Source organism: Pinus tabuliformis, chromosome 7 (genome assembly GCF_031772625.1).
Source record: "Pinus tabuliformis cultivar Carrire ecotype Pingquan chromosome 7, CPIR1, whole genome shotgun sequence".
NCBI lineage: Eukaryota > Viridiplantae > Streptophyta > Pinopsida > Pinales > Pinaceae > Pinus > Pinus tabuliformis.
In genome coordinates this window covers 686,610,450-686,623,113 of record NC_142293.1, presented here as the reverse complement: position 1 = coordinate 686,623,113, position 12,664 = coordinate 686,610,450, and the positions used below count along the sequence as shown (strand labels likewise).

Below are 12,664 nucleotides of genomic sequence, written 5' to 3'. Positions count from 1 at the left end.
GAAAATATTTAAATTTAAATTATTAACTCAGAATTAGTTTGCCACAGTTTTGTTTAAAACATCACAACAACTGTATTAGTCTTTTACCACAGTAACTTTCAAATTTACATACATTTGGGGTCATTACATCTCCCCCTCCTGAGATTGGACATCGTCCCGATGTCAATCTCCTGTAAACAGGTTTGGATAAGCTCTCTAAGGAGTTCCTCATCTTCCCAAGTGGCCTCCTCTGGTCCATAGTGCTGCCACTGCACTTTAGCTTGGGAAATAACTCGTTTCCGCAGCTGCACTTCTCTCCGGTCGAGAATGGTCAGTGGTTCGACCAGAACCTCGCCTTCCGGCTCGACCTGCAAACAGCAACAGATTTAGTTATTTTTCAGCTTATAAACAATACTCATCCATAATAACCAGATTACTTCTTACCCGCACATTCTGCCAGTGAATCACATGTTTAGGATCGTAAACATATTGCTTTAATACAGATACGTGAAACACATTGTGAATCCTAATATGGCTAGGTAGGGCAAGTTGATAAGCGACCGGTCCTACTTTGGCCAAGATCTGAAAAGGTCCAAAGTAACGAGGTGCCAATTTGGCACATCCGCTACACTGCAAGGTACTCCTTCTTGGTTGGATCCTCACAAATACATGATCCCCAACCTGGAATTCCTTAAATCTTCTCTTCCGATCAGCGAAGCTTTTCTGCCTATCCTGAGCGACTTTCAAGTTAGCACGCACCCTTTTTACTGTATCCTCCATTTCCTGTAACATCTCAGGACCAATTCGCAACCTGTCTTCCGGTCCACCCCAGCTTGCGGGTGTACGGCACTTCCTCCCATACATAACCTCAAAAGGGCTCATCTGAGTTGAGGAATGGTACCCATTGTTATATGCGAATTCGACCAAGTGGAGATAGTCCTCCCATTGAGTTGGCTTCATCATAACGCATGCTCTCAGCATGTCTTCCACAACTTGATTTACTCGCTCTGTTTGGCCATCTGTTTGAGGATGATAAGCTGTACTAAAGTTCAGCTGTGTTCCCAATTCAGCAAACAATGTCCTCCAAAAGGTTGATGTAAACTTGACATCCCGATCGGAGATAATTACTTTCGACAGTCCATGCAATCTGAACACATGCTGCATGAAAATATGGGCAATTTGTACAGCCTTATATGTCGATTGCACAGGTATGAAGTGTGCTGCCTTACTCAGCTTATCCACTACCACCATAATGGAGTCATTATTCTTCTTGGTTTTGGGCAGTCCCGTTATAAAATCGATGGAGATAGTCTCCCACTTCCATTCCGGAATGGGTAGCGGTTGAAACAGCCCTGCTGGGTGCATGTGTTCCGCCTTAATTTGCTGACATTCTAGACAGCGCGCTAAATATTCAGCTATCTCTTTCTTCATTCTTGGCCAGTAGTACTCTTTGCGGAGTGCGGTAACCATTTTCTGGTAGCCCGGATGTCCCATATAATGGCTGGTATGAAATTCATTCAAAATCAGCTTCTTAATGCTATCCTCATTGGGCACATACAGCTTATTATTAAAGCTCAACATATCAGCATCATCTAGTTTGTACCCTTGTTGTATTTCCTTATCAGATTGTTGCTGTAATTGCTGTTTGATGTGCTGATAAACAACATCTTGTTCAGCCGCTATTTTTATCTTTTCCACTAAAGTACTTTGCCACTTACTAACTGAAATTTTACACACGCATTGCACCTTCCGACTTAAAGCATCCGCTACTTGGTTCTCCTTACCCTTTAGATGCTTAATTTCAAAGTCGAACCCACTTAAGAAGTCGGCCCAGCGAGCTTGTCTCGTATTTAAGGTGGGTTGACTGAAGTAGTTCGTTAAGCTGTGGTGGTCTGTTAATAACAGAAATTTTCTGCCCAAAAGGTAATGTCGCCACATTTTCAGGGCATGAATGACAGCAGCCAACTCCATTTCATAAGCAGAGTACTTCTGCTCATGTTCTTTCAGCTTTCTGGACTCATACGCAATGACTCTTCCTTCTTGCATCAGCACTCCTCCCACACCTTCTTTACTTGCGTCCGTGCAAACCACGTAATCCTTGTTAGGATCAGCTATACTTAATATAGGTGCAGTGGTGAGTAAGTGCTTGAGCTGTTCAAAGCTCTTCTGGCACTCTGAGGTCCACTTAAATACTTTTCCTTTCTTTTGCAAAGAGGTGATTGGGTATGCTACTCTCGAAAAGCCTTCGACAAATCTTCTATAATACCCTGCTAACCCCATAAAGGACCTAATATCTGCCACGTCCTTTGGTATAGGCCACTCCATTATAGTTCTAATCTTCTCAGGGTCTACTGCAATACCTTCTTTGGTGATCACGTGGCCCAAATATTGTATCTCCTCCTTGTAAAAATCACATTTACTGAACTTTGCATATAATTGATGTTCCCGCAAAGTTTGTAACACCAATCTAAGGTGTTCCTCATGTTCCTTCCTTGATTTGCTGTAGATTAGGATGTCATCTATGAATATCAGCACAAATTTATCTAAAAACCGATGAAACACACTGTTCATCAAGCACATGAAAGTGGCAGGTGCATTGGTCAGCCCAAAAGGTAACACCACGAACTCATAATGCCCATACCGCGTTCTGAAGGCGGTCTTAGCGATATCTTCCTCTTTTATTCTGATCTGATGGTAACCAGATCGCAGTTCAATCTTTGAAAATACCGTTGCTCCCTTCACCTGATCGAAGAGCTCGTCGATTCTAGGCAAAGGATATTTGTTTTTGATTGTAAGCTTATTTAACTGGCGATAATCGATGCACATCCGAAAGGTTCCATCTTTCTTTTTGACGAACAGCACTGGGGCTCCCCAAGGCGACACGCTAGGTCTGATATAATTTTTATCTAACAGCTCTTGTAGCTGCATCTTTAATTCTGTTAGTTCTGGCACACTCATACGATAAGGTGCCCATGATACAGGTGCTGCCCCTGGAATTAGCTCAATAGTGAAATCCACATCTCGTTTTGGTGGTAATCCCGGCACTTCCTCGGGAAAAACATCTACAAACTCTTGCACTATCGGAATGTTATTCAGCATGACAGTTTTGTCCTTTTGATTTGCATACCCCACCTGGATAGCGTAGATTTGACATCTCTTTTTGATGCACTTAGCTAGCTGGGTAGCTGTAATGGGTCGGATCTGCACCGGGTGTCTGATTCCTTGTAATTCTTGCTGATCTCCCTGGTCATCCTTATAATATATGGTCTTGGTTTTGCAATTCACCAAGGACCAGTGTTTCTCCAGCCAGTCCATCCCAATCAAAATATCGTAGGAGCCCAAAGGTAACACATTCAAATCTGCCACTATTGGCTGCCCTGCTAAGGCTAAAGCACAGTTATTTACCTTGGCCAAGACTCGTCTCTTGGCTCCTGTAGCTAGTTGGACCAGCCACGGGTTCTTGAATTTTTCAGTTTGCAGTATACACTGTTCTACAATTTTTGGACTAATATAACTTAAGGTAGCCCCTGGGTCTATAAGAACAGCTATGGATAGGTTTGTGATTTTACCTTCGAACTCAATCATAGATGGCTGGTACTCCGCTTGACGGTCTTCCAGCGCTGCGTTGATTCTGGGTACGCTACGTGCCACGTCCCCAACAGTTGATGCCTCATGTATCTGAGAGATCTGGTCTGTTCCTTTTCTCTGTGGACAGTTTTTAACATAGTGGGGTCCTCCACAACCCCAGCACTGCACTGGTGGTCTGGTCATCCCCTCACCATCTGATCTAGCAGACTGTTCATTTGCCTTAGATTCGCTCATTGGTCTAGACCGGGGCACGTTCCTTGCAACAGGTCTACTACTTAGTCCTTTACCAGCACCCTTATTCCCGCTGCTGCGACCTCCTTTGCTGCTTCCAACCACCCGACCACTCCTTTTCTCATTCCATCTCTTACTTGAAGTGTCCCCCTTCTGTTTACTCTGTTGGTAATAGATTCTCGCCTTACGGATGGCTTCATCCATGGTTCTAGGATTATCAAATTCAATCATTTCCCTTATATACGAAGGTAGGTTGCTCACAAACCTCTGAACTTTGGCCTTCTCCTCCTTAATGTAAGGTACATAACGTAGCAGTGAGGTAAACCGGTTAATGAATTCGTCCATGGTTTGTTGTCCCAGTCTTAAATCATGGAATTCTCAGGCCTTCTCATCATAGAAGCGCTCTGTCAAGTACCTCTCCTTGAAATACTTCTGGAACTTTTCCCATGTAATAGTTCTCTCGCTGACCCCCTTGACAATCTTGATTTCCTCCCACCACAGAGTTGCCTTGCCCTGTAACTGGAAGATTGCCAATCTAGCTTTCAGGTTGTGGTCGTACTCATACAACTGAAAATACTTGTTCATATTGATCAACCAGGCTTCAGCAGCTTCCTCCTGCTCACCATCAAAATGTGGAGGCTTAATCTTTCGAAATTCTCCTTGCAATTCCACTTTTTGACGTTTTGATGTTTGTTGTTGAGGTACATTATCAGAGTGATCCTCCTTATCTTCGGAATTTTCAGGTTCCATTTGATAATCCTGTTCTTCTGTTACCCTTTGTTGTTCTGCACTGGGGTTGGACAGGGGTGGGTTTTGCCTGTCTGACAGGCTCTTCAGACTCTTTTCCTGTTCAACTGTTAGACGTGCGTTGTCCTCTCGCAACCGTGCCATTTCATTTTTCAATTCCTGGACAGTTTCCAGGATTGCAAGATTAGTACTCCGTGATTCTGCATCCAGTTGCACCCACAGTCCTGCATTCTCTTGAGGGTTACTGCCGGGTCCTTGCATTTTGTCCTCACTTTGATTAACTGCCAGCTATTGCAATTCTGTATGTCATTCCAGATAACAGAACACCATTAAGTATGTTTGTTAGTTTGCATTAGTTCTACTTGGTGTACCCTTCTGCATACTGTATATGCTTCACTTTGAGGCCACAATGTTGAAACTGGGCTCTGATACCAATTTGTCACACCTACTTTAACACATACATAAAATTTTTTATAAACATACAATACATGCAGGATATCTTATACTTTGCACCTACCATATTGTTACCAGCTGTACGCAATACATTTACAAATATAAGGATACATAACTATGACATAACTTATATGGAGCATGGATTACATGGCTCATTTGGCATACACTACCACACTACACATTTGATTACCATGTATTTTGTTTGGTTGACACCTATGCCAGGTCTGGGTTGAGCCTTCCACGCGGCATCGTGGCTGGTACCATGTCCTAAGTTATATGTTGGTTTGATTGTAGTTCAACTACCACCGATATTTGACTATTATATTAATGGCGTGGGTTGTTTTGAATCCCGCCACAGTACTTGGCCCTTGACAGATCACCATCGCCTTTATGATCGACCGTCCTTCTGGGGCAGGTGGCATGGCCTTGTTTCCCCAGCCATGTGACCTCTCGGTAACTCCAACCTTGGTTTTTCCGCCAGCAAATCCCGCCATGTTCCGACGGTTCAGATCTCTTCCGAAGATCGGAGGGTTTAAACTCACTCAGGGTTTTTCGTCGATATTTAATCGACCATACACTGCATTGTTTCATTTGATGTCCGCGACCTTTGCGGACGAGCTCTCTGCTGCTCCTCGAGCTGGTTATCAACAGGTCTACGCTGCAACCCCGTCATGCCCGGAGCTGGATCTTATCCGCACTGACCTCACAGGTATTGTAAGGATGTTTCGATCAGTTTTTCTGTGGAATACTTTGCACAACTTTCTGTATTGAATACTTTGCTCAGTCTCTGTGTTTTGATTCACGGTTGGATTGCCACCATCTATTACCGAATGCATTCTCATTTTATTATTATTCTGCCAAGTTTTAGGTGCAGTTGCCCTGGCTACGCTTTGGTCGGCTTCCACAGTGACTGGCTCGACACCGGCCCCGAACCATACCAGGTAAGCTTCTCGGCGTTCAATGGTTAGTTCGCTTAGAAAGATTCAGGGTTACAGGTATGAGTGCCTCCATGGTCTATGCAGGTCTCTACTTTCCTTATGGTTGTCTCCTTTGCTCTCGAGGCACCTTGGTGAAGAACCCTACAGAGGTTCTGGGTTTTGCTGAGACCATCGAGTTTACTTCTTTTGAGTACTGCCGTGCCTCTACCGGCAGGCTTAAACTGTTATTATGTTTGCAAGGGTTTTACATCTGCCCTCCACGCGCAGATATGGTTATAATGTATATAGTGGAACTATTTCTTTATTCACATAAGTACTGTTATGTTCAGGATATAACTTGTCGTTACTTCTGAAAAGACTCTCCTCGACCACAGTCATTATGCTCGTATTTGGGTATTTTCGTTTGAGAGTTCATTACTCTGTCCGAGTCTTAGACATTATTTGCTATGCGAGTTTGTTTTGTCTTTTTGTTCCGCACAGTATTGTTTTGATAACACCGTTTTATGATATAAATCCGGCTATGGGTTCCTGTATTGAAAATGTTAAGATATCACCAGCTGGTTTATCATAGTTGGCGCATCATAATGTGTAAATAATATTTCCTTATCCCGTGGAGGATTACTTTGCATGCATGGCCTTCTGTTTTCATTATACAGTTCCGCAGTCCAATTTATACATGTATATGGTTTGGTTTTTATGCACAAACCTATGGTTTCACACGTTTCCTTCCTCTGGCTCGCATGCATGAATCTGATAGGAATGTGGTCTGCATACATATATTCACTGTTTTTTTAATGGATTTACTTTTCTGTATTCGCATGCACAGTTTTCCTACTGGATTGAACACGATCATATATTATTACCGGGTGCATGTTCTCGTTCCCGGTTGCAGATATTGTTCCTCTATTGTTTGCATGCACTATAATGATTATAAATGCTTTCATAGTTATCGGTTCAGCTCTCATACACAGAATTTTGTTTTCTCGTTCAGTTAATGTTTTTCCGTCACTGTATTTCACAGCATGTGGAAAGGTATTCGTTTTGTTTGCAGAACTGGTTATTTTTACAGTTTCCTTTTTGGGTTCTGTACCAAACCTTGAGACTCGGCGGTAACCCCTTAATGAAACATAAGGGCATTGGCCCTTTGTCCATCGCTCTTCTGCCAGAGTCTATCTCATGCACACACACAGTTCTAAGAATCCTAGACTGTCTGCTAGGGTTTCTCTGTCCCGAGACCTCTTTATTACAGGTAATGCCTAATCGTTCTCTCAAGGTATAAACCCTTGTACCCTTACTGTTCCACGACACTCACAGTCTGCTGGGTATAAAGGTGCCATCACCTAACTGTTCAAGTTTATCAATGTAAGCAATAACCCTTTACTATGGTTATGGACTCGAGACTGCTACTTCGGTAGCCAGTCCTGGTTCTGCACTATTGTTACTGTCTGGTATTATCACAGTTGACTCATTAACAAGCAGATTACTCTTTTAGCTTTCCAGATGCAAAACATACTATTTTCACAACATTGTCTAGGAATTACACAGTCTTACTTAAATAATTCACTGTAAATTCCCTACGCAATATTTTCATAACAGGGACTACTAGTTTGGAACCGTACCTGATCACCTCTGTCAGGAATGGTTTTGCTCAAACAAAAAGTCACCTGAACTTAAATTTTTGCTCTCCTCCCAACCATGAGATCCATCCTTCAGACGGAGTTCTCCCCCCGAGCCATCCTGCAGGCCTCCAGCCCTCAACAGGATTAGTGCACACTTAGTGCCAGATTATCTGGTCCTCACCAGACTTAACCTTCCTTTTTCTTTTCTTTGCTTCTTGGAGCAAGATGTTGTTTTTTCCTCTGTCTGTCCACACAGCACCGAATCCCTTAGTCAGGGCTTTTCCCTCCTTTTGGAGGGTAGTTCCATCAGTTACCACAACTGATCATTTTCTTTAAGATTCACCTCTAAGAGGCTGCCAGCAATTCCAAGAAAATATTTAAATTTAAATTATTAACTCAGAATTAGTTTGCCACAGTTTTGTTTAAAACATCACAACAACTGTATTAGTCTTTTACCACAGTAACTTTCAAATTTACATACATCTGGGGTCATTACAACATCCCATAGATGTAAAGATGAAGAACACACATATTTCCTATTTTAAGCAAAAATAAACACATACATGATGTTAGGTGTAAATATTTCCCATGTAGTTGGATTTGATACATATAAAATTGATGACCTGAAGCTTTTAATATAGAAATATATTGTAAAATTCCAATATAATATGGGAAAGATAAAAAAAAATAATGAGTTTAATTCAACGATCATGAAATAAACAAATTATATAATTTGGTAGATTAAAAAAGAATATTTCTTCTATCAATTTACCTTGGTATTAGAAAAAAATGGCAAACAGGTTGGTGGTAAGAAATATGAAGCACAAGACCATGAGAAACAACATATCAACTAACTCCATGGTTGTTGTAGTCTCACTAGTGAACATAAAATACATTTTTGTTTAAATATATGCATGTATATTTTTCTACCACATGGGGAAAATAAATAAAGAAAAAATTTAAACAAAATGTTAAATATTTAGTATGCCTTGTCACAAATATGATTATGTCACAAATGCACTAAAATTCCTTATGAGTAGTCCACCACTATGCCCTATTTTCATAAATAAAAATAAGGTTATACTAGTATCTTTTAAATAACATCCAAAATAAAATTTTCATAAGATTATACCTAGACATTGAAGGCATTTTGACATGGATGTATAACTCAATAAAGAGGTATAAATGAAGTTGCAATAACTATGACAAATGAAATGGTGATCGCATCCAATTATGGATGGACATAATCCCGATTGTCAACTTAGAAGGAACCAACGCTGACATGGAAACTCTCTTAGCTAGTTGAAGGCCAGTGGCACTGAGAAAATTGTTGATATATCCCTCTGGAAAAGAGATGGGGTCTCAACTGGCTGGCTGCACCTGGACATCCTACCAAATCTTAAACCCCATTGGCCAATTTTGTTCAATATTTTGAAAGGATATGCTCAAGTTGCCACTGCCAAGTTGGAGCGACGAATTTGGACAGGATGCAAGAGCAATATGTACTTAGTCAAACATGGGTATACTATGTTGTTAAAAAATTCCACACAATTTTCGCCAAGCCAGCTTTGGAAGAAGATATGGAATTCGTCCATGGAAAAGTATTGACTGCAGAAAACTTAAAGAAAAGGAACATTTATGGGCCTTCACGCCGTGCCTTATGTGAACAAGCAGAAGAGCACATTCCAAATCCTTTTAGAAAATTCTCTCATGCTTTAGAAGTCTGGAAACATGATTTGTATGCACTAGTATGATTGGTATGCACTAGGATGCATAAATCAAGATTGAAAACCAAATCCTCCGAATGGAATATAAGACATTCTAATCGTTCTAAAACAATCATAGCATTATTTAGTATGTTTACTTGCTTTTTCTCTTGGAAAGGTTCCCAAATTCTCCTCGAAAGGTTCATGAAAATAAATTTTTGAATTTGGTTAACAGCTCTTCCAATGAGTTACATTTACAAAATTTCCATTCTTTATTGATTTCTATATTTTCTATGGCTATTCAAAATATACGCAGAAGTTTTCCATAATCATAAAATTTCCAAAACAAATAAAGTATTTATGAGTTGCATAGGGTTTTAAATTTTAATCTTTATCTAAATGGTATTTGTAAGTTTTACATAATCTCTATTTGATTAAGAAACTTTACATACCCATTTTAAAAATTTTAATTTTAATTTTATTTTTAAATTAGAGATTATTATTCATAAGTTATAAGTCAATTTTTTAAAAAATAACTATATATATATATATATATATATATTATTATATAATAAAATTAAAAAATATATTTCAATAACTCATAACTACACACAAACACAAAGACACGCAAAGGGGAGCGTTGTCTCATAGTGAGCACATGAGAAGGGATACAGATAATTATTCAAAATATTTTATCAATCTTTTTATAATTTAATTATAATTATTTAAAATATTTAAAAAAATAAAATCAAATAAAAAATAATTAGTTTGTTATTTATATTTATAAAAATAAGGATCAGGATGGAGATGTAAAGGTGGTAGTCATGTAATAAGGATTTGTCTGCACGTAGTATTTTTTTAAATTTGTTGAAAATTATTGTTACAATTTTTATTTTATTTGAAATTTAAATTTTAACCATTTTTTTTATTAGGATTTTTTATATTTTTTAAATAATTTAAAAGTTGAGTAGTTTTTTAGGGTATAATTTTTTTTAATTAAATTGATATTAAATTACACAGTATTTTTTTTTTCTTTTTACCATAGTAATATTAAAATCTTTTTGCCATGGACAGTTAAATTGTAAATCACATCAAATAAAATTTCTAAGTGAAATAGAGAAATCATAAATTAATTGAATCTATCAATTAAACATGAAAATAACAATAGTGCCTGGAATTGATATATTGACTAGAGGTATAGATTGAGTTTGTTATAGAAAGGTTACTCAGTGTTAGCCCGTTCTTCCACCCCCATCATGGTCCAATTTAAGAAATAATTAACCAAATTAATATATTTTTATTTTCATTTTAATATTTTAATTGTTATTCTATTAAAGTATATTTTTATTTTTATTCAATTTTTAATTCATTTTTAAAAAATTTAATAAAAATAATCAATTAAATAATTATTTAGTAATTATATCATTATTATAATTATAATTTAATAGAAAAAAGAAACAAATTGTTAAAACATTATTCTATATTTCTTATATTTCTTCCGTCAACAGTGTGGAATAAACATCAACTTCTTTGATTCTTGAGTTTCTTCCTTAAATTTAGAGGTATATGACATCTTAAGAAATTTCCATTCTTTAAATTTAAATTTAAGTTTATATAAATATATATATAAATAATATTTCAATAATTTATAAAATACTAATGAATAATGAAATAATTATTATAATTGTTTAACAATATATTATTATTGTCTTAATTTAATAAAATAAAAAAATAAATAGTTAAAGAAAAAGTTTATATCTTTTTATAAAATTTATAAACAAAACATCAAGTTTCATAATTCTTGTTTTTTTTTCCTTTTCTTTTATTTGATGACTCAACAGTTACGAAACGTTTTAGTAGGGTTTTTCAATTAGGGATGATCACCTTCACATATAATGTGTTCAATCCTTATTTCCCACAATGACCTACATAATAGGGGATTCATGCTTCTTTTTAAGGTAAAATGACCCAAATGGGTACAACAAATTCCTATCTTTCAAGGTCAAATATGGTAGTTAGTTTTCTAAAGAGCATTATTTATTACCCATACTCCCCCAACAATAAACAAATTCAAAAAAAATCTTCATTACTCTTGGGAAAAAATAGTCCCTTAACCCTTATTTAACATAAGGCAAAAAAGAAAAAAGCTCAAGGATATGGGAGAACAAAAGATAGAAAGCTCATGTTTATTAATAAATAATATATTTTCCAAGAGCTAGTGGAGGAGGAATGTTTATCTTTGAAACCTCTTTCCTTTCATTGAAGAACACATATCATCGGATGTATAGTTGTCCCTACCCTAGAAAAAAACTTGGCATTATGATGGCATGAAACACAAGGTGGAAGTATCATCATACCACCTTTATTGTTCATGAAAATTATGAAGACACTTATGCGAGCATTCCAACTCAAACTTCTTGTTTCTCCACAAACTAGAAGAGGATTCTGTGGAAGCATTCTAGGCTTCACAAAGATGTAACTTATTAGAGGTTTTCTAAGATATGTTTTCCTACCAAGATATATATGAAAGATAAAGGGTTTAATAATACATCTTTTTCCTGTTTGTAACACATATAAATGAATTTAAGCACATATTTTTCCCACATAGTTAGATTCAAAAAATACAAAATAGTTCACATAACAATATTGATATAGAGGAATATAAACGAATAATTTCTAATAAAAATCACTTTATGAAAATCCATTTTCTCCTAAACCTTTGTAAGGTTCAAATATTGAAGGGACAATGTAAAAAAAAGAATAATAGATAAGAATGAGAATCAAGTGGGTTTATGAATCACAACCTCATGTCACAAGAATTTTCTCTCCACCACCTTAAAGTTGGCCATATCAAAATTAATGGGTTCTATTTTTCTTAGCTCTGTACTATAGTATAAAATTACTCACAAGATTTAAATTTGATTAATTATTTTGTTTAATAATAAATCATTCTATCTCTAATATTCAAGCTTCCAAAAATGTAATTTTTTATTTTTTAACACTAATAAATCTCACTTCATAATGATGGTTCATATATTTTCAGAGAGAAATGATTAAGTATAATTATGGATTGCAAATTATAACTTTTTGTTCTTGGAGGAGCTATTATATTACAACAAATGTTGAATAACCAAAATTTTAATGACTATTAGGTTGGAATCATGTATTTACAAAATGTAATCTTTCATAAGCTATCTCTTTATAGTTTACTTATGCTTCAAATATTTCCTCACTTTATATTTTTATTAGGCTTAGTATTTTAGATTAGGGAAGCTATATGATAAGTTCAACTTATTTGAAGATAGGTAATTCTTGTGCAAACAACAAATGCCTTGATTTATTGAAAGTGAATTTTAATATAAAACCTTATTATTTTTTAATCCTCTTGATATATTCTAACAAA

General features: G+C 36.7%; 1 protein-coding gene across 1 annotated transcript; it reads left to right on the top strand.

Annotated features, from left to right (window-relative positions):
* Positions 1–5,388: 5,388 nt before the first annotated feature.
* On the top strand, positions 5,389–6,232 carry LOC149249346 (uncharacterized). Its single transcript, XM_089452730.1, has 3 exons — positions 5,389–5,707; positions 5,867–5,939; positions 6,021–6,232. The coding sequence occupies exons 1-3, from the start codon at positions 5,389–5,391 to the stop codon at positions 6,100–6,102; spliced, it is 474 nt and encodes a 157-aa protein (XP_089308856.1). The 3' UTR covers positions 6,103–6,232.
* Positions 6,233–12,664: the final 6,432 nt, after the last annotated feature.